Consider the following 23898-nt stretch of genomic DNA (forward strand, 5'->3'; position numbering starts at 1 on the left):
CAACAAAGGAAAAAATTTTATTAGGTTACTTTTGGACATATGATAGGAAAATAGTTTGTCATTTAATCAAAGTAACATTGACATAAAATATATTAACTACAAAATGAGCTTTAAAAATTTTGTAGCAGCTCCTTAAACTATGCAGAAAACTGGTTAACAATGAACAATTTTCAAATGCTCCACAATGAAAATATTTAATCAAGTAATTATGACAACTATCATTCTATAATAATAATCCTAACAGTCTTATTTCCAAAAAGAATTTGAAGGTTAAAAATTAAATCAAACTTTGCTCATCCTTTCTATAACTATACTTTTTAATGCCACCTCAATTTGCCCAATGGAGTATATAAAGAAATTAGGATGGAGTAATATGCCCATAACCAGGTTCTTCCATGCAAGTGATAGCATTCTTCCGGTAGAACTCGCCCTTCAGATGGTTAACCCTCACGTGCTCTCTGTTCATCTCTTCCACAGGTTTATATATATGTCTTCCATAAAGAGAAGATGTTAATACTCCAATAGGTCTTGCCCATTCCTATTGAAAATTGAAGAAATTTTATATATCAAATACTGATTAAAATCAGAATGATCCATCAACATGTCCATCTTATTGTTTTTTGCTGTAATAATTATTTCTGTCAAGATTATACAAGATCATAGTATTTGTGAGGAGACATGCCTGTTTATTTACTGTGGAGAAGAAAGAAATGTCACGATACCATTATCATGTGCCACTCTTGAAAAAATCTTTAGAAGAAGCAATAGAATCATAAATATTGTAAAAATCATTGAGTGATTAACTCCTCATAAATTACCACAATTCATGATTAAATAAGACTATTTTATAAGTAAAACAATGGTATTGCCAAACAGACAAAAGGCATAATCTGGTTGTGCCTTCTTTAAAAAAAAAAAAAAAAAAAAAAAGACAAAGAAAATCTAGATCACACCTGGGTCTTTCCTGTACAAACGATCATAGATTTAGAGCTAAAAGGAATCTTTGAGATCTGTCAATGGCTTCCATGGACAGATAAAGAAATTAAAATCCAGAGATATGAATAACAATTAAATCTTTATCCATGATAATCTTAGAAGACAAAGAGTAGCACAAGGATTTGAGTCCATGTCCTTGGACTCCAAAGCCTTGTTCTGCTACAGATTGTTTTATAGATACATGTAAGCATATTTAAAATAGAGTGCAATGCTTCAAGGATTCTCAGTTTTGTTGCTATGATTATTCCCTCCATGCATTTGAAGAGAGAGATTAACATTAAAAATGAAGAGCTCTGTCACTGTCTTTGTGACAGAATTTGTCTTTGACACCTCAATCTCTCTCAACTCATATATTCAAACAATTGTCAAATATATTATTTTTTTCACAACATCTCATGTGTATGTCCCCTTTTCTCCATTCACACAGGTCACTCTAAGTTAATGTCTAAAGTCATTCTCCTGGACTTCTAACTGGCCTTCCTGTCTAAATTATCTTCCCTTTACAATTGAGTTGGTAGTCAGCAAAAGAACTCTGGGAGATGACTATGAACCACTACATAGAATTCCCAATCCCTCTATTTTTGTCCTCCTGCATTTTTGATTTCCTTCACAGGCTAACTGTACACTATTTCAAAGTCCAAATCTTTTTGTACAGCAAAATCATATTTAATTTATACTTTAAGATATTTAACATGTATACTTTATGTAACTTTAACATTTAACATTCCATCTGGAGGAGGGGGTGAGGGGAAGGAGGGGAAAAGTTGGAACAAAAGGTTTTGCAATTGTTAATGCTGTAAAATTACCCATGCATATATCTTGTAAATAAAAAGCTATTAAAAAAAATTGAGTTGGTAGTTACAGTAGTAACTGCATTCAAATCTGTATTATCTCATTGCCTCTCCAAAACTAGCTAAGCTGGATAAGAATGCAATCCACTGCTAAATATTCAAGAGTCACTTAACATTCATGCTACCTTCATCTATTCTAAAGGAATCCTTTACATAAATAGTTATTTGCATATTGTCACTGTTTACCCCACTAAATTTAAATGAAAAACAAAAATACTATAAAAATTATCAAAGCAAAAAGTGAGTCTTTGAAGAGAATAACAAAATGAATAAAACTTTAACCTAATCAAAAACAAAAAAGGGGGAAATCAAATGGACAAAATTGGAAAAAAGGAAAGCTATAACAAATGCCAAAGAAATAAAAAGAATGTCAACCTGCAATATACATTATGTCAGTAAAACTAATAACGAATAACTAAATGCTTACATTAACAGAACATGAGCAATCTTAATCAATCTCAGAAAAAGAAACTGAAGAAGCCCTAAAAGAAATACCAAAGGGGTGGGGGAGTGGGGAGACAACCCTTGGTCTAATTTGATTTACATGTGAATTTTATCAAATGTTTAAAGAGCTAACAAATTGTTTTTAATCTTAAAGTTTGAGATATAAAAATTCAACTAAACTTTTTTTCATAGGATAAATATGGCCCTAATACCATCAAGGAGGGATAAAACAAAGAAAAACTATTAATGAACACTTTATATATTGAAGCAAAAAATCCACATAAAAGTCTAAGAGAAAGACTACAGCAACATATAAACACAATTATTCCAAATAGCAGTGATATAAGGATGGTTTAACATTTAACATTTGGAAATGAATACAAATTATCAAAATGATCCAAAACAACACTTTCATATCAAGAGATGCAGAAAAATCTTTTGATAAAGTACAATACTTATACCCTGTAAAATTGCACCAGGCATGTATACAGAATGTCTATTTTTAATTTAATAAAAGTACATTTGTAAAATGAAAAGCTAAAATTATTAGAATGGGAGAATATTATTCTCATTAATGTCGAGAATGAAGCAAGAATGCCTTCTTCCTGCCATTATTTGACATCACTCTTAATACTATTAGCAATAGCAATCATACAAGAGATATAAATTAAGGGCATATTTATTTGGAAAGAAGAAAAAAGATTATCTCTTTTATAGAAAAGTTGAGTCTTAAATATAGAAAATCCTAGAAAAATAGCAAAGAAACTAAAAGAATCAATAGCTTCACAGTACACACACATACACACACACACACACACACACACACACACACACACACACAAACATTCAAACATTCTTAAATCCTTGTTCTCCTAAGGATCTTTGTAGTTTTATAGTTCAATAATTGTTGTCACTAAAGTATAATAATCATTTGTTGAATGTTGGGAGTTCTTTTAAAATGTTATCTACAAGAAACAAACAACTTTCAAAGGATGGGCCATTGAAATATAAACAATATGCTATCAAAAACAAAACTAAACACCAATGGATATTCTAAATAAAGTCCTACAACATAAAGAATGTAAGATGTGTCTATACTTTGTATTATACATTCAAATGCATGGTAGCTGTAGGAAAACAGCTACATAAAACATCCTGTACATGAAATTTAGCTTTTTGCTATCAATAAATTAACAATTAATTGAATATTTTTTTTGAACTTTCTTTAAAAAGAACATGACTATAGTTAACTTGGCTAAATGTTACCTCCTCATTAACCTTGAGTCCTATACTTTTGGCATGCTCTCGATCATCTCGGTGTAAATTTTGATTGTAATCCAAAGGCCTTTTAAAAATGCAATCAAATATGGAAACAACTCCTGTCTTAAAAATAAAAAGAAAACATTAATTTACTGATTTAAAAATCATACACAAGTTAAAATGTTCTGAGTAGGAGTCATTATGATTAAAAATCTTAGATAATTTTATCTTATAACTCAAGAGTTATAGTCCAGCAACAGTATTTTAAGGAACGTTCCCCTATGCTATTTACCTCCAGAGAAAGAATTAATGGAGTCTGAATGCAGATCAAAACATACTATTTTTCATTTTATTTTTATGGGATTTTGGAGTCTGTGTTTTCTTTCACAACATGATAAATATGGAAATATGTTTTCCATGACTACACATATATAACCTATGTCAACTTGCTTACCATCTCAAGGAGGGGAAAAGGGTAGAGAATTTAAAACTCAAAATTTTTAAATAAAAATGTTAAAATCCAAAACCCCAAAATAAAGGGGGGGAGAGACAGACACAGAAAGAAAGAAAAGGAAAAGGAAAAGAAAGACGGACAAGAAGGAAAAAATGAGGAACAGGAGGACAAAAAAGAGGAGGAGGAGGAAAAGGAAAGAGAGGCAAGGCAGGAGGAAAGGAAGTGGAGGGAACTATATTGCTTATCCTAGAGAGACAAAAGATTCAGTTTGAACTATACCAGGGGGCTTGGGATTTACTTTAGAACAAGAAGAAAAGAGAAGTATCAAACTATTATAAATAGGCAATTAATTCAGGATTCATATATTTCAAGATTAAATCACAAGATGTCAAGAAAAATATACTGAGAGGAAACAAAGGAAAGCATTTTCCTCCCACACTCCATTTTCTTGACTAAATCTAAATGCCAATTTTTGTGGGTTTTTTTTTTTTGGTTTGGTTTGGTTTTTAAGGAAATTATGACCAAAAGGGAGAAGATCTGACCAGCTCTGAAAAGGAGAGCTACAGCCCCATGAAGGAATGAGTTGCTAAGGGAATAGCAACCAAATATTTGAGCATACTCAATGGGGACCTTGGCTCTGAAAACTCGGCCTGTCAAGTTTAACTAGTGCTTCCTCTAACTTACTTTTATATATTGTACCTATTTGTCTCCCTCATTAGAATGTTAGATATTTGTAGTCGGGGACTATTTTCCTTTTCTCTTTTTGTAATCCTCACACTCAATCTAGTGACATACATTGTAGACAATAAAAATTTTTTGAATGATTGAATGAATGAATAATTGAATAACGCATGTTTCTATTCTTGCATTCCATTTTTTCTCTTTACTCCATAGTCTAGTTGTCTAGGTTTAAACATACAGGTATATCTCAGATTTTCTGGACAATCTCATTTTCAAGAAAGAAAGAAAAAAAAAAGACTTTTGGCAAGATTTTGTCAAAATGGTCAATTTTTGATTTGTTGAGTATAATAACCTTAGTTTGAGATATAGAGGGATGTGTATGCACACACACACACACATATATAAACATGCAAACATACACATATATGTGTGTCTATATATGTCTATATATATTTTTCACTATATATATATATATATATCTTATAGAATAGTGTATTGTATATTCCTATTTCATGTCAACTAAATAATGAGCTGATAGCTGTAGACTGAGTATTAAAAAAAAAAAAAAGAAATTGAGAGAATGAAGAGTAAAAAGAGAAAGTCAAAGTAGGGAGGACTAGGGCCAAGAGTGGACTGAAGAAGCTCCAATTCCACTCACACTGTAGAATTTTCTCTAGTATTATTGTGAATTATATTTTGCTATTGAATTTATGTCTAAGTATTATTTATAATTTTAGATCCTTTGTGATAAATGTTTATTAAAATAAATATGTAGTTGCCTTGATTATTGGCAGGTGAACTGAATCATATTCTAGAAATAAAATTCATTTTTTTTTTAATTTTTGAGGGGAATGTGAGACTTGAACCATAGGAAGAATATTAATTCATAAGACTTTCAAATAGAAACTTTGGTATATTAAGAGTCTAATGCTGTTGTCAGTCTTAAGATATGCACTTTTCTACTTTTCTATTAAGTCTGCTTATTGTCAATTGCCCACGGGAAATACTTTAGATTGTGCTACAGATTCTCTCTATTTCAAAACTCACTTTGCTAAACCATTCAAAGTAAATCAACAGGAATTACCACACACTCATCTTTAAGACCAGGTTTCTTAAACTTTTTCTAATTGTGATACCTTTTTTGCCTGAGAAATTATACATTGGTTATATATACGTATATTAAATAGGCATATAAATCAAACATTTACTGATAATAAATCATAAATAAATTTATTTTAAAACAATTTTTGATATATAATTTCACCATTTATCAAAAAGAATGTGCATACTAATGAGATGGGTGTGCTTATTTAGTTTTACATAAAAAAATTAAATTGTGGTAGAATATTTGATACCTTTTACTATTGCCAATTTTCATGCAACCCCCATATTCAGTGATGCAGTCCTTTTGGGTCATGACCCAAAATGTTTTGCTTTAAATTGAACTCTAACTGAATTTTTTCCTGTTAATGGATGCTAGGCTACTTCCAGTGATCTTCTTCCCCTAATACTGCTCCATCCCCTCCCAGGCTACTGGTCAACACAGTCAGAATAGTAATGTATACTCTGAGACAGATCCCTAATATGACTTATTCAAATACAAATATTCATTCAGGGACCTTGTTGATATGGGAAAGCCCCCAGCTATCCTCTCCCTCTAATAATCTAAATCTTCCTGTTTGCATGTTATATATACCACAGTTAGAACATGAGTGCTTATCCATACAATGACTTATTCATACAGTCATTCATTCACCCTGGTGACGTGATGGAGAAACAGATAATGTGCAGACCACTTAGAAGGTTTAATTATCTGAGACAAAATTTTAATCTTAGAGCTCAATTGACTATTTTTTTTAAGATTAATTTATATATTTATTTTGTTCATGTTTTGGCATGTAGTTATATAAGTATATGATTTGTTTTTTTTTTTTAATAAAGCTTTGTATTTGATAACATTGAGCTTGCATAGCTTTGTCTTTCTGATTTTCTCTTCTTTGCCCCCCCTCTACCCTAGATGGCAGGGAATCCAGTATATGTTAAACATGGTAAAACACATGTTAAATCCAGTATGTATAAACATATTTATACAATTTTCTTGCTGCAAAAGAAAAACCAGATTAAAAAAAATAAAGTAAATGAGTAAGAAAAAAAATGCAAGTGAACAATAACAAAAAGTAAAAATGTTATCTTGTGATCCACATTCAGTTCTCTCTGGGTGTAGATGGCTCTCTTCATTACAAGATCATGGGAACTGGCATCAATCATCTCATCAATCAATTTTAGAGATCAACTGAGTTAATATCTTCAATTTACAAATGAACAAAATATGCTCCAGTAAGATTAAGCAAGGTCACAGTGTCAGAGTCTGCCCAAGAATAATGTCTAGGACTCTTTCTACTATATCAAGTTGAAAAAAATATTGAACAGATACACAACACCATTAATATGTTTACCTTTCTCTTTTTATTACCATCTAATGTTTCTGGGACATTAGTCTAGGGCTTATTCTATCTATTGGCTGTTGCAAAATAGAGCAAACTTCTTTATGAGGCAATGAATCCTTTCTCTCTTGGAGGTTTTCAAGCATAACTTATATAAGCACTGGTTGAGTATATTAGAGGGGCAACTTTTTTTGGCTATATCTGGAATACATAGCAACTTAATTCTCTTCTACTATGACTACAATCCTATAAAACTGCATACCCTTTGATCCAGCAGTCTTACCACTGGGTCTATATCCCAAAGGAAAATTAAAAAAAAAAAAAAAAAAGGAAAAAGAATCAACATATGCGAAGATGTTTGTAGCAGCTCTTTTTGAAGTGGCAATGAGCTGGAAATTAAGTAGATACCCATTAGTTGGGAAACAATTGAATAAGTTATAGCATATGAAAGTAATGGAATATTATTGTTCTATAAGAAATGAGCAGGCTGATTTCAGAAAAATCTGAAAAGAAATACATAAATGGATGCTGAATGACATGAGCAGAATCAGAACATTGTACACAGTAACAAGATTATGTGATGATCAACTGTGATAGACTTAGTTCTTTTCAAGAATGTGGTGATTCAAGGCAAATCCAATAGACTTGGGGTGGAGAATGCCATTCACTATGAACTATGGAGACTGAATGAGCGAAGTATTTTCACCTTTTTCTTTGTTTCTTTCTTTCTCATTTTTCTTCCTTTTGGTCTGATTTTTCTGCACAACTTATCAGATATGAAAATATGTTCAAAAGGATAGCACATATTTAACCTATATCAGATTACTTGCTGTTTTGAGGAAGGGAGGAGATGAGGACAGAAAGGAGAAAAATTCGGAACGCAAAGTTTTACAAACATAAATGTTGAAAATTATCTTCGCATATATTTGGAAAAATTAAATACTATTGAGAATCAGCTTTCAAAATCTATTATTCTATGACAGGTAAACAGAAAGTTTCTTAAGGAAGATGGGTAACTAATTAAGCAAATTGGTAGGAGTAGAGTAAGAACTGGGGAGCTGGACCGTGACCCTGGAAGTCTCAGTTTTACTCATTTAAAAAATGAGCTGAAGAAGGAAATGGCAAACCCCTCCACTATCTTTGCCAAGAAACCCCCAAATGGAGTCAAAAAGAAAGAATAGAACAAGATTGAAAATGACTAAACAACAATATGTCTAGAAGGCTTTTCTCTTCCTGGTCTGTGCTTCCTGGCTTCTCTGGCTTCCTTCAAATGCCAGCTAAAATTGCACCTTCTGTAGGAAATCTTTCCCAATCCCTTTTAATTATCATGTCTTCCCTCTGTATATTTCTCCCTGTATATCTTGTATAAAGTTTGTTTGTACATAACTTGTTTTCCTCTTGCTCTCTGCATTAGACTGTAAGTGCCTCAAGGGCAAGAACTCCCAATTGTCTTTCTTTATATCCCTAACTCTTAATGAAGTTCCTATGACATAATAGGCATGTAATAAATTCTTGTTGGCTGACTAAAACTGTAGATGAGAAAAAGGGAATGATCAATGGGACAAGAAAAATTAGGTAGATGTCACAAAAGAGCAATATAAAGCCTAAGAATTATGTGAGGCAAGTGGAGTCAGGTATTGTGGATCACACTTGATATGCTAAATAAATGTAAAAGGCCATCAGAGGTCTTTGTTTTTAGCACCATATGACAATATAACCTCTTTCCTTTACCAATCCGCTTTCCCTTGTGAGGGAAGGATCTTCTAAATTATTTCTTGCCATAACCCAGGGGCTGCCTTTCCTACTACTGTGTTCAATCATTTTAGTTGTGTCCAACCCCATTGGGATTTTCTTATTGAATACACTGGTTTGCCATTTCTTTCTTCAACCTTTCTTTTTTTTTGTTCTTTCAATAATATTTTATTTTTCCAAATACATGTAAAAATAGCTTTCAACATTCATTTTTTAAGATTTTAAATTCCAATTTTTTTCTTCCTTCTTCCCTGATCTCCTCCCCTCCCCAAGACAGCAAGTAATCTGATGTTACATGTGTACAATTCTTTTAAACATATTTCCATATGTGTCATGTTGTGCAAGAAAAATGATACCAAAAGGGGGGGAAAAACATGAGAAAGAAAAAAACAAAGAAATAAAAAGGTGAAAATACTATGTTTTGATCCACAATCAGTCTCCATAGTATTCTGAATGTGATTAACATTTTCCATCACAAATCTATTGGAATTGCCTTGAATCACCACATTGTTGAGAAGAGCTGAGTCCATCATAGCTGATAGTCACATAATCTTGTTATTACAATGTACAATATTTTCCTGGTTCTGCTCACTTAACTCAGCATCAGTTCCTGTAGGTCTTTCGCAAATTTTCTGAAATCATCCTATTATTTCTTATATAACAATAATATTCTATACCTTCATATATCATAACTTATTCAATCACTCCCCAATTGATAAACTTCCACTCAAATTTGCCACTACAAAAAGAGATAATATAAATATTTTTTCACCAAAAGGTCCTTTTCCCTTTTTTATTAACTCTTTGGGATACAAACTTGGTAGTAAAATTCATTGCTCAAGTTTATATAAATCTAGATATTAAGATGATTAAGTCATGGTTCCTCAAATCAGTTATTTGGCTTTAGTCATAGTTAATCTTTTCTGCAGCACCATTTAGAAAGAGTTTCAACTGTCATATAAAGAATGTTTTAAGAAATTTTCATCATGATAAATGGTTTCAATGATTGTCAGTTTGACATTCCTCTTCTTCTCCTGAGTTCCTATAATCTGTGCCTTTCCTATGCAAAGCTTCAACATAATGGCCTTAACTACTTAGACACTCTGGTCCATCGTTTGAATGCATTTTGCCAAGTATTTTTATTATAGTTTGGCTTTTAAATAAACTTTTGGCTATTTATTATCAATTTTATCAAAAAGAAAAAAGGGCTGCACATTTGCTTGTTCTTTATTCAAATATCTCACACTCAGGAGTTATTTTCATTATGGTATGTTGTATTATCATGAATTTTGGGATCACTGAAAAATGCAATTTCACTCAAATGCAGACTCATTTAAGATTGTGGCTGTCACACTGGCAACGCCTTTAGTTTAATCATCATTTTTTCAACTGTTCCTACCCTCTGTTATTGATCTCTTTATTTTTTTTTTACTATTTGATATCAAGTTTAAAAAAAATAAAGTAAAATTAACCAAAATTAATCATTAAAATATTCTTATGAAACACTACTTGACCAGCTATACTCAATAACTTTTAAAAGCCTTGTATTTGACTTTTGTAACTTTATTAGTATTCTATTAGTACTAGTAATAATAATATTATTACTATTTTTTTCTGCCTTAAAGAATTCAGGTACTTGAAACAACTAAAGTAAATTATTTTGTAAAAAAGGAATAGGAAATCAAAGCCATTTCATTTGTTCTCTTGAGGCCTTTCTCATACTCTTTCATGTTTTATGTATTTATTCTTTTACTTTAAAATTATCTTCCAATTGTTATCCTACTTATCAACCTTAGCATCAATCTACTTTCCAGCTATGCCCTTGGTTTTGACATTTGACATTAACAGTGCTATACTCTTCTGCAGAGTGAGGCCTGCTTTGTAAAGAAGGGTAGGAAAACCTTCCAATAGTACCACATACAAAATAACTGAAAATAAGTATTTGAAGGTTCCTAAGTATAGGGTAATCAATTTTGGATCAATGAAATAAAGGAACCAGAATAAATCAGGGATATTTGGAATTTAGGAGAACTTACATGAGAACATATGTTCCTCACAATGCAAATATGCTCAGTATTAAGCCAGGTTTCAGAGAAAAAGACAAGTTGATCTGGTAAAAGCCTCAATGATGATCCCTTTTTTAAAAAATGCTTTTTGCAACTTCTAGCAATATCATTTGCTATCTCCTTCCACCCATCCTGGTTCATATTTTGCTCTCCTACTTCCTAAACATAAATTGGTATCACCGAACATAAATTGCTATCACCGATGTGGTACATTTCCAGGTGTATTTAAATCACAGCCTTTTACTTCCTTCTCTATATCTAGTCTGTCTATCTGTCTCTCTCTCTCTCTCTCTCTCTCTCTCTCTCTCTCTCTCTCTTAATTCCAATTCTTAAGTTGGAAATATACTCATAGGCCTTAATTTACTGTTAACAGCACAAGAGCTTTAAACTTGCTCTGTTTATGATTTGGGATTTTTCCTCCTTATGCAGCCTTGTGGCCCCCTGCTCCTAGAATCTCACCATCCTGATGTTAGATTTAGTGTGCCCGGCTGATCCATTTGGACACTACTCAAATTCAGAACATCCAAATTCAAGTCAAATTCAAGTGATTCACTGGCATTAGCCTCCGCAGTAGCAAGTATATTCTCCAGAATCTGATCATTCTTTATAGAAGTATAGGACACTGATTAAAATGAACTTTAGATGCATCCATGATGGGGGATTCCATCTCCCAAAATGCTAGACAAGTATACATCAATCAAGTAGTCAATAAAACATTTCAATCATCTAGTCTCCACTTGAAAATCTCCAGAGGTCAGAAGTTCACTAGCTATCACTGAAGTTCATTTTGGTCTCCCTATATCTTTCATTTAACAAATCCATTTGTTTGGATTATTTTCATCTCTCTTTATCTATCTACATATCTACTTATTTATTTTTTGACCTTCACTGAATTCATTTCCTTTCACTGGGCTCAATCTATTGGGAAAGACACATAAAGGCAAAGCACTTATTTTTAAAATTTCTTTTAAACCAGACTACTAGCTGTGTGACTTTGGGCAAGTTACCATTTTTGCCTCAGTTTCCTCATTCATAGAATGCGCTAGAGAAGGAAATGGCAAGCCATTCTTGCATGTTTGCCAAGAAAACCCCAAATGGAGTCACAAAGAGTTGGACACAACTGAACAACAATTGTTTTATTCATTAACAATTTTTTGGACATTACAGTGTTCTATAGACTATAGCTAAATAGCACTTCCAATAGAATGTTATTGAAAAGATGGAATCATTAAAGGAATTTTCAAATTCCTGAAAGCAATCCAACCTGTGGTGTCAATTTGTACCATCTGTCCCCACAAAACACAAAATACAATAATAATAATGCCATTTATATAGTTTTTTATAATTTAAAAAATACTTTACACAACATTGTTTCACTTGATAGAATATATTAAGTTCATTTAGCAGTGGATAACTCTACTATCAGGAAGCTCAGAGTGGGTAAACTTAATTTCTACTTCTTTCTATTTAAAAGAATTAAGTTACATCACATTGATTCTGGGGTCAAACTTCCAAATTAGGAAGTTATTATCAAGAAGATAATAACTCTAGGTTGCTTTTACAATTAAAAAAATATATAACTCTTTAAATTTTCAGAACTTTTCTTTTACTGTAACTCCAACATCCATTCTGTCCCCATTCCATCCAGCTCATTAAGATTTTATTCAAATGTTCTTCAAGTGAACATTCTCTAGGGTTCTGCTTTTCCATTTCAGTAGCATGGAAATCACATAAGGCAAAAGGAGAGTAATTCAAAAACATTATTGAACTGAATCACTTTTGATGACACTAGAAGAGTTTTTATTAAAAAAATGCACCAAGAGCTACAATTCCCTAGAGATTCCTGCAATTCATTCCACAGGAGTTCATCACTTCCTACCTGACAGCTTCTAAGTGTTGATTTTATTCTAAGTTTCAAGGGCACACAAAGAGATTTTTAAAAAATTTAACAGATCTATGTATTAACTTTATAGATTCCTTGGGTGTCCAGACACTTTAGGAGATTAATAGTGACATACAGTGATTCATTTTAAGGCCAATAGATAAAAACTCTTACAATATGTTCACAAGCAGATGTTGTTCATCTCTTATGGTAAGGAAAGTCTTTGTGAGAAAGAAATAACTATAGACTTGGTCCCACCTCTAATAAAACGGAACAGAAGGATTTCCATGATAATAAAGTAATTGCATTTTAAGATGTCTTAGCTTAAGAAGTGATTTTTTTACTTCTCTTCTGTACAGAGATAGGGGATTATATCTGTGGGATATCTCACTTGCCATCAGACACAACTGATATATTATTTGATTTTTGTAGAACCACTTTTTAAAATTTATTTTAATTTAAAATGCACAGACATTATTACCAACATTAGTTACTCTAAGGTGATGTGCTATAATGATGCTATCAAGAAATACTGAGATGAAGAGGGCTATTTGCCCTAAAACTAACTGCCCCCAAAAAGCTGTCCTTTCGGAACTATTCATTTTTATTTTATTTTTGTGACATTTCTTATCTCTCCTCCCTAGGACCTATTTCTTCCAATAAAATTTAAAAAGTAAAACAAACAAAAAACAATTCTTAAAATAATTACATTTAAGCACATAATCCAATTAACAAATGCCCATAGGGATCATGTAGAAATATTTATATCTCATTCTGGATTAGTTCTCTAACAATGGATGGACCCAATGATTCATCTTCAGTCATTTGAATTGGCTAGATTTGAATTCGGAAACACCCCAGCACTTTATTCGCTGGGCCACCTAACTATTCCAATCATACATTGATGATATTAGAATACATTGAGTACTATGTTTTGAAATTATTTCTGTTCATACTAACATTAACATATCATAATGTATTTTAAGGTTTGCACTGTACTTTTATTCACAGCAATCCTTAGATAGCTCTTTCCAGAGCCTCTGTTTAAAGAGGGTGCCCACGCCAGCTACAACTCATTCCTTTCTATGCTGCACTTTGGACTTCCTCTACTGGAATGTTCCCTTCATCTTTACTTTCTTCTTTCCCCTAAATTCAACTTTCAACTTTCTTTTATCTGTTATTTTTTCTATTAGAATATAAGCTTTTTGAGAATAGGGAGTGAATTCCTTTCTACTTGTATTTTTTTCCCCAGAATTCAGGACAATACTTAACACATAGTAAACTAGTTGACTATTGTCTCCATTTTACAAATAGGGAAAATGAAGCTTAAAGAGTTTCAGTATACATTGCTGGTGGAATTGTGAAATGATTCACCCATTCTGGAAAGTAACTTGGAGAGTATGCCCAAAAGGCTGTAAAATTATGCATGCCCTTTGATCCAGCAGTCTTACTACTGGGTCTGTATCATAAAGAGAAAATTAAAAAAAAAAAAACGGAAAAGGACCCATATGTACAAAAATGTTTGTAGCAGCTCTTTTTTTAGTGGCAATGAGCTGGAAACTGAATGGATGTCCATCAATTGGGGAACAACTGAGTAAGTTATGGGATATGAATTTAATGATATATTATTGTTCTATAAGAAATGATGAATGTGCTGATTACAGAAAAACCTGAAAAGACTTACATGAACTAATGTTAAGTTAAGTGAACAGAATTAAAAGAATATTATACACAGCAATAGCAAGATTATATGATAATCAACTAGGGTAGGCTCAGCTCTTCTCAGCAATCTTGTGATCTAAGACAATTCCAATAGAATTCAAATGAAAAATGCTATCTACATCCAGAGAACTATGGAGACTAAATGTGAATTTAACATAGTATTTTTACCTTGTTAAATTTTGCTTTTTTCTTTCTCGTGGGCATTTTCCCTTTTGTTATGATTTTCTCTTGCAAATTTAAAAGTATTATATGTGTATAACCTATATTAAATTGCTTGCTGTATCTCTTGCTGTTGGATTTTGTTAGTGATGTATAAAACTGCTTATGATTTTGTGGATTTATTTTGTATCCTGCAACTTTGCTAAAGTTGTGGATTATTTCTAATAAGTTTTTAGTCGATTCTCTAGGGCTCTCTAAGTATACCATCATATCATCTGCAAAAAGTGATAATTTGATTTCTTCATTACCTATTCTAATTCCTTTAATCTCTTTTTCTTCTCTTTTTTCCAAAGCTAGCACTTCTAATACAATATTGAATAGTAATGTGATAGTGGCCAACCTTGTTTCACCTTTGATCTTATTAGGAATGGTTCCAGTTTATCCCCATTACATATGATGCTTGCTGATGCTTTTAAATAGATGCTACTGATTGTTTTAAAGAAAAGTCCATTTATTCCTATACTCACTAGTGTTTTTAATAGGAATGGATGTTGGATTTTATCAAATGCTTTTTCTGCATCTATTGAGATGATCATATGGTTTTTGTTAATTTGGTTATTAATATAGTCGTTTAAGCTAATAGTTTTTCTAATATTAAACCAGTCCTGCATTCCTAGTATAAATCCTACTTGGTCATGGTGTATTATCCTGGGGATGATTTTCTGTAATCTTTTTGCTACTATTTTATTGAAAATTTTTGTATCAATATTCACTGGGGAAACTGGTCTGTAATTTTCTTTCTCTGTTTTCATCCTACCTGGTTTAGGTATGATGTTTACGTCATAAAAGGAATTTGGTAGGAGTCCTTCCCTCCCTATTTTTTCAAATAGTTTACATCATATTGGAGTTAATTGTTCTTTAAATGTTTGGTAGAATTCACATGTGAATCCATTTGGTCCTGGGGATTTCTAGTAATATGAAAAGGTACTCAAAATCACTATTGATCAGATTGGCTAAGATGACAAGAAAAGATAATGACAAATGTTGGAGGGGATGTAGGAAAACTAGGATACTGATACATTGTTGAGTAGAACTGTGAATGGATCCAACCATTCTGGAGAGAAATTTGAAACTATGCTCAAAAAAGTTATCAAACTGTACATACCCTTTGATCCAGCAATGTTTTACTGGGCTTATATCCCAAAGAGATCTTAAAGGAGGGAAAGGGACCCACATATGCAAAAATGTTTGTGGCAGCCCTTTTAGTAGTAGCTAGAAAGGGGAAACTGAATGGATGCCCATTAGTTGGAGAATGGGTGAATATATCATGGTATATGAATGTTATGGAATATTATTATTCTGTAAGAAACGACCAGCAGGATGATTTCAGGGAGACCTGGAGAGATTTATATGAACTTATGCTAAGTGAAATGAGCAGAGGAAATTATTATACAAGGCAACAACAAGACTATACAATGATTAATTCTGACGAATGTGACTTTCTTCAGCAATGAGATGATTTAAACCAGTTGGAATTGTTCAGTGATAAAGAGAGCCATCTACACCCAGAGAGAGGACTATGGACCACAACATAGCATTTTCACTCTTTCTGTTGTTGTTTACTTGCATTTTGTTTTCTTTCTCAGTTTTTTTTTTTTCCTTCTTGATCTGATTTTTCTTGTGCAGCAAGGTAACTGTATAATTACACATACATATATTGGATTTTTTTTTTATTTAATAGCCTTTTATTTACAGGATATATACATGGGTAACTTTACAGGATTAACAATTGCCAAACCTCTTGTTCCAATTTTTCACCTCTTACCCCCCCACCCCCTCCCCTAGATGGCAGGATGACCAGTAGATGTTAAATATATTAAAATATAAATTAGATACACAATAAGTATACATGACCAAAACGTTATTTTGCTGTACAAAAAGAATCAGACTCTGAAATATTGTACAATTAGCTTGTGAAGGAAATCAAAAATGCAGGTGTGCATAAATATAGGGATTGGGAATTCAATGTAATGGTTTTTAGTCATCTCCCAGAGTTCTTTTTCTGGGCATAGCTAGTTCAGTTCATTACTGCTCCATTAGAAATGATTTGGTTGATCTCGTTGCTGAGGATGGCCTGGTCCATCAGAACTGGTCATCATATAGTATTGTTGTTGAAGTATATAATGATCTCCTGGTCCTGCTCATTTCACTCAGCATCAGTTCGTGTAAGTCTCTCCAGGCCTTTCTGAAATCATCCTGTTGGTCATTTCTTACAGAACAGTAATATTCCATAATTTTCATATACCACAATTTATTCAGCCATTCTCCAACTGATGGACATCCATTCAGTTTCCAGTTTCTAGCCACTACAAAAAGGGCTGCCACAAACATTCGTGCACATACAGGTCCCTTTCCCTTCTTTATAATCTCTTTGGGATATAATCCCAGTAGTAACACTGCTGGATCAAAGGGTATGCACAGTTTGATAACTTTTTGAGCATAGTTCCAAACTACTCTCCAAAAATGGTTGGATTCATTCACAACTCCACCAACAATGTATCAATGTACCAGTTTTTCCACATCCCCTCCAACAATCATCATTATTTTTTCCTGTCATCTTAGCCAATCTGACAGGTGTGTAGTGGTATCTTAGAGTTGTCTTAATTTGCATTTCTCTGATTAATAATGACTTGGAGCATCCATATATTGGATTTAACATATATTGTAACATATTTAACATGTATTGGACTACCTGCCATCTAGGGAAGGAAATAGGGAAAGTTGGGGAAAATCTGGAACAGTAGGTTTTGCAAGGATCAATGTTGAAAAATTATCCATGCATATGTTTTATAAATAAAAATCTTTAATAAAGAAAAAAAAAGGAAATGGTCAAAAAAATTAAATTGCTTGCTGTCTTGGGAAGGGGAGAGAGGGAGAAAATTTTGGAATACAAAATCTCACAAAAATGAATGCTGAAAATTATCTTTACACATATTTGGAAAAATAAAATATTATTCAGAGAAAATAAAAACTGTTTCAGTAGCATGGTCCAGTGACAGAGTCAGTCAGCATGACGACCAGCAATCAGCTGAGATCTCTTGATACCTGTTGGTATAGTCAGTGTTCTCTATATTAACTAAGTTGCTTGAGGACCAAGACTGTGCATGTCTTTACTCCTATTATATGTCCAGAGCCTAGTAATAGGTCCTGCACATAGTAGGTGTGTTTTCCAATATTTTTTTAAATTCAGTTAAATGTACGGATAAACATGAATTGTATGTAATCCAATGCTAGTTCAAGATGTTACTTAAAAAAATAAAAGTAATAAGTTAAGTAACAAGCATGTTAAATCTGTCCCCCTACTACTTCCTCACAAATTGAGAAAAACAATTAAATACTTAAAAAATTAAGCCTTTGATACATAGCTACATGATCAGCAAAACAAATTGCTATATTAACTGTGTCCCCCAAACTGTGATTTTTCTGCACTTAAGTTCATCACTCCTCAGGAAATAAATTGTATGTGTCATTTTCATTCTTTAAGACTCAGAATAAATCACTGTATTGACCAAAGTTCTATATTCTTTTAAAGTTGTTTTTCCTTTATATTGTTGTTATTATATGCATTGTTTTACTCTCAATTTCTGCTCATTTCCTTTTACATCAATTCATAGTGCTCTTTCCAGTTCCCTCTGAATTTGTGCATTTTACCATTTATTTTAATAGAATAATAATATACCTTTGTATTCATATGCTACAATTTGTTTAGCCATTCTCTAACAACAGAAAATGCTCTTAGTTTCCAATTTGGGGCTAGCACAAAATGAGCATGCTATAAATATTTTTGTACATATAGATCCTTTTCCACTTTGATTTCTTTGGAATATGAGCCTAGTACTGGTAAAACTAGGTCAAAAGTTATACAAAGTTTGATAACTTTGTAGGTGAAATTCCAAAAATTTTTTTTAGAATGTCCAGACCAATTCATCATTCTACTAACAATGCATTAGTGTGCCTGTTTTCCACAATTTATTCATTATTTATTATTTTTCATCTGATGATGAAAGCCTATCTGATGGCTTTGAGATAGAATTTAGAATTGTTGCTACAAAGTATCCCTTACTGGATAGGATAGAGGAAAAAAATACTTAAAACTGAAGCGATATGAAGACAACAGGTATCAATAAAGTAAGATTTTAAGTGAATTTAAAAAAGAACTTATATTAGACTTTCTTCCATCTTTGATAAGAGGTTTAACTTTATTTTTATGGAATTTATACCATTTCAGTAAACAGATAACAATAAAATTAGGTGCTCTATCCTACACATTTACAAAGTTCAATTGTCAAATTACATGATATGGCCTTACAGACACAAGTACACAAAAGCACAGAAAAATGGAGCAAAAGTTTAGGCATTTCCAGAGTAACAAAATCTTATAGCACCCAAAATAAGAACAAAGGTACCAGCAAGGTAGCACTTGTTACTTTTGTGGGAGAATATGGAGTTGGGACAGTGGGAAAGATTGTTTGATGGGTTTGGATTGGGAGGATCCGAGTTCAAGTTCCAGCATTGACACTTATTATTACCTGTATGACCTTAAGCAAGACACAAACAAACAAACAAAAATAAAGCCCATTCTCAGATGTACCTCTCAGGTTATCTAGGATCAGAATTTGCCTAATTATGATAATTAACAAATATCACTTGGTAGTAATAATGATTATTATGTAGGTCCCCAATTAGAGCTAATATATAGCCAATCAATCACAGCAAATAGGGAGCACTTTGGAATACACAAAGACTATCCTAAAAGCACTAGGGCAATAGTAAAGAAATTATTAACAAAACAATAAGAGCAAGGAAGGAGCAGTGTTAGCCTGAGGCACCTCAAGAACAGAGTGAGGTGAAGCTTTCTAGGCTTGAGGACAAAGGAGACTTGATGAGCATGACTTCCTACCATAGACATAAGCAATGTGCCCCAGGGAAAATCATCTGCCCTTCCTGTGCCTCAAGTTTCCACTTCCTTAAAAACCAGAGTATTGACATAAAAGAGGGTCAGAGAGGACAAGAATAATCAGGAAAGACTTTGTAGGACATAGGACTCAAGAAGGACCTGAAAGAACAGGTAGGATTTTTGAAGGACTGGAGGTGAAAGAGAAGGCATTTCAGATAAGCACTATGACAGAAGTGAAAGAAGACCTAAATACCTTTTGCATAGAAAAATAGACCAACCTGTCAGGAGCAAAAAATATGCAATATGTAAATAAGGTGTTGGAGCCTAAAAGCCAGGCAAAGGAATTAATACTTGATTGAACAGAAATTTAGTAGAAAGGTGTTTGTATGGGATAAAAATAAGATATATGGACTACCTGAATATCACTTCCTAAACTGCGATAACATGTAGGAAATTAGAAGCTGGACTAATATTTTATACCTAGTGTACCTTTCTTAAAAGTATATAAAGAGTTGTCTTCTGGTAGAAGGATGACACTTCTTGAAGCAGCTACCAGAGGACAAAACTAGGAAGAATAGGTGGAAGCAGTTATGCAAATTTTTATTTAATGCAATAAAAATTTTTTCCAACAATAAGGGTTATCCACCAGGAGAAGGAGAATGGTGTGCCCTGCAAATCGATATGTTTTTCTTCATTAAAAATCTTCAGACAAAGATTGAATGACTTCTTGGGGACAGAGTAGAGTGATTCCTGTTCAGGTAAACAGTGGGTCAGATTGCCTGTGAAGTCCCTTCTAGCCCTTAGATTCTGTGATTCTTATTGGTATATGCTTTCCCATCTGAGATTACTGGTCCATTTTTACATGAAATTTCAGGATGATACTTCTGTTGAGGTCTAGCTCTGGGGTACCTAAATAAAATTAGGGTTTAGTTGAGGTCTAGTGGCAGGTTTGGGGTACAGGGAGTCAAATGGAGCTCCCCTGCAACTCCCCTGCATTTAGCGCAAGGAGTCCCCAATAAAAGCATTTATTGGTCCGAGAGCTAGATTGATAAAAGAAGTTTATTATTGGGTAAGCAAGGTTAAAGTATAGGTGAAGGTAGAGATAAGAAAGGCACTGGACAGAGGGTCCAGTGGACAGAGGATCCTCACATGGCTAGCATATTTGGAATCTCTGCAAAGAGGGGGTCCCAGCGTGGCCCTTTTATAACAGGAGACTTAGCTCGAGGGGCTTTTGGGTATAGCCCCAAAGTTGGCTCAGATCTGGGTGGGGCTGGGACAGGTTGAATTCTATGGGAATTCAAAGGGACCAGGATTTGTGAGTCAAAGGGTAATTACATTAACTAGAGGGGTTTGGGAATCAAAGATAGGAATCTTTCCCACCTCACTTCTGCAATTGAAAAAAGTCTTGATTACAATTCTGGTTCTGTTATTTGATACTTGTGTGACCTTGGGCAAGAAATTTAACCTCTCCTCTGTTCTTAGATTACATTAGAAAATGGTCTCTAAGCTTTAGCTCCACGACCCCATAAAGTCTCTTAGCCCAAATTATCTTTTTTTTTTTTTTTATTTCAATGGTATATTTTTCCAAATACAAGTAAAGATGGTTTTCAACAATCATTTTTGTAAGATTCCAAGTTCCAATTTTTTTCCTCCCTTCCTTCTTACCTCCCATCTTTCCAAACAACAAGCAAAAGTTAAACATGTATAATCAATTTTTAACATTTCTGTATGAATCATGTTGGAAAAGAAAAGTCAGAACAAAAGGGAAAACAATAAATAAAAAAACGAAAGAAAACAAAAAAAGTGAAAATGGTATGCTTGAGTTGGCATTCAGTCTCCATAGTTCTTTCTCTGTATGTGAATGGATTTTCCATCCAAAGTCTACTGGAATTGTCTTGGATCACTGTATTGCTCAGAATGTTATGCCACAGTTCTCTTTAACTGTTCTGACTCGGTTTCCCTGAACTAGTTTCCTTTGTCTCAGTTTCCTTAACTGTTCTGTCAAATCCCCTTAGTTGTAAAAACCCACTCTGGTCCATTAAGATTGGGAACCGTTTACTCTTAAGTTATAAATTGCTAGCAAGATAAACAAGAGAGCAGAACTCCTGACCCTCCCCTGTCCTCAAGAATTTACAATATCCCTCTAAAATATTCCAAGATACCTCACTGACATCTTTATCTCTGGGTATTCAGACATCCTGTCTCTGGGCTTTTAGGAGTTATGGTCTCCCCCCAACCTGACAGAAGCCTCCGCCTTTTTGGGCCTTTGTTTCTAGGGTTATTTAAAGAAGCAGCTCCTATTCTTTGCTAGATTCTTTGAGATGACAGCCCTGGGACGAACATGGTTTCTTTAGTCCCAGTATATCTTTATCTCTATCTGACTGGATAATTTGAGAGAGAGTCCTGTCCAGTCAATTATACTCTCCAATTAATAAACTATTGAGAACTCTCTAATCTCTCTCCTGCTTCAGTTTCTGCAGCATTACAAGAAGAGCCAAGTTTATCATAGTTGATTATCACTTAATCTTGCTGTTACCTTGTACAATGTTTCCCAGATTTGCTCACTTCACTCAGCATCAGTTCATGTAAGTCTTTCCAGGCTCTTCTGAAATCATTTCTTATAGGACAATAGTATTCCATTACATTCATATGCCATAACTTATTAACCATTCCTCAATTGGTAGGCATCTACTCAATTTCCAATTCCTTGCCACCACAAAAGAGAGCTGTACATTTTTGCACATGTGGGTCCTTTTCCTTCTTTTATGATATCTTTGGGATACAGATCAGTAATTTTTAACCCATATTCTTATCCATATAATAGCAACTGCCCTGCCTATATCACAGGACTATGGCAAGGAAAGGACTTTAAAAACTGTAAAACAAACACACATGTAAATGAGATCTGTTGTTATTTTAACAGAGAAATTTCTTAGAGGTTGACATAATCATTGTCTGCTGATAAATATGTGGTTCCAAACTATCACTAGGAAGTGCATTTAAAACTATCTGGTGATTTCACATATATATATGAGTGTATCTTTATATATTAAGCACTGTATATAACTTGAATATATGTGTATATATGAATAAGTAATTATATGTCATATATAAAAACATGTATTTATATAAAATATAAATTCTTATTAAGAAGGCAAGATGGTGCTGGGAAACACATATGGGATTTTATGAGTTTTAAAAGCAGCTAGGAGGGAGGATTAAGGAAGGAGGGCATTACAGGCATAGAGAAAAACAAAATAAAACAAAGCAACCCCCCCACCCCCTCACAAGTTGGAATTTAAAAAAGAAAATCCACATTTGAAAGCCTGAGGGGTGGGGTGAAGATCACTTATTTATTAAGAGCTGTGTTGTCTCTACCACCAACTAACAGAAGCTCTGCTTCCTTGGTCTAGATTTCCTTCAAGCCTCTTGCTGCTTACCTTCCCTTCCTGATAAAAGTAGCTGTGTTCTTTAGGTCCGGTGCGTCGAGGCGGGATGAAACTGAAAGCAGACAAAGCGGAGACTGGAAGAGGCTTGGATTTCACTCTTAGCTGGTCCTCAGTAATCTCTTCCTCATCCTCCTCCGCCATGCCACCGGCCTTCTCCCTGGTATCCACAACTCAGGACAGAAAGAACTCTGAAAGGTTTCTGCGTTCTTTAGTTGCTAGGCAACCACTGCAAAGTTGCATTCCAAATGGGCACAGAATTGGAGAATGCTCTGAGCTCCTCTCCTAAGGTCCTCAAGCTTTCCCCTCTTTGCCTGAGTACTATCTTCTAGGATTTCCGGACCTAGTGCTGGAAAGGACCTTCAACACCAAACAGTGCGACTCTTGTCATTTTACATTTAAGGAAGCTGAAGCCTTTAGCTGTTAGGGGGCTTGTACAATGATACACAGGTAGAAAGCATCAGGTGGAATTTGAACTTGGTGTTTTCTGATTCCAGAACAACTTCTACTGCTTTCACAACAGTGAAAGGTGTAGACTTTGAATTTATAAAATCACATGCCATTTTTTCCTCTCACCTTAAGGCCTGTTGCTGTCAGGTAAGAGCACCAGTTTCAAACTCAAAAGTTTTATCCTCTTCCATTAATTCTTTGCCAGCATTGATGATTGATGCAGGCTGAAGGTGAATAGGATAGTAAAATTAATGTTATTCAGGAAGGTGATTCATACCAATTCCAATGATCTGGTGATGGAGAGAGTCATCTGCACCCAGAGAGAGGACTAAGG

The 23898-nt window shown here is 33.6% G+C and overlaps 1 protein-coding gene across 1 annotated transcript; it reads right to left on the reverse strand.

Annotated features, from left to right (window-relative positions):
- Positions 1-23405, reverse strand: C1H5orf49 (chromosome 1 C5orf49 homolog). Its single transcript, XM_031946114.1, has 3 exons — positions 23109-23405; positions 3558-3674; positions 1-538 (listed from the first exon to the last, which is right to left on the reverse strand). Exons 1-3 carry the CDS (start codon positions 23256-23258, stop codon positions 359-361), a joined length of 447 nt encoding a protein of 148 aa, XP_031801974.1. The 5' UTR covers positions 23259-23405; the 3' UTR covers positions 1-358.
- Positions 23406-23898: the final 493 nt, after the last annotated feature.

The sequence above is a fragment of the Sarcophilus harrisii genome, chromosome 1 (assembly GCF_902635505.1).
Source record: "Sarcophilus harrisii chromosome 1, mSarHar1.11, whole genome shotgun sequence".
NCBI classification, from domain to species: domain Eukaryota; kingdom Metazoa; phylum Chordata; class Mammalia; order Dasyuromorphia; family Dasyuridae; genus Sarcophilus; species Sarcophilus harrisii.

What these genes read in the sequence shown, in the direction of transcription:
- C1H5orf49 (XM_031946114.1), bottom strand. Translation starts at nt 23,258, where the DNA reads ATGGCGGAGGAGGATGAGGAAGAGATTACTGAGGACCAGCTAAGAGTG. An exon ending in ACTTTTATCAGGAAGGGAAG is followed by an intron (nt 3,675 to 23,108) that starts GTAAGCAGCAAG and finishes TTTATTTTTAAG; the next exon opens with ACAGGAGTTGTTTCCATATT. An exon ending in GACTCAAGGTTAATGAGGAG is followed by an intron (nt 539 to 3,557) that starts GTAACATTTAGC and finishes AATTTTCAATAG; the next exon opens with GAATGGGCAAGACCTATTGG.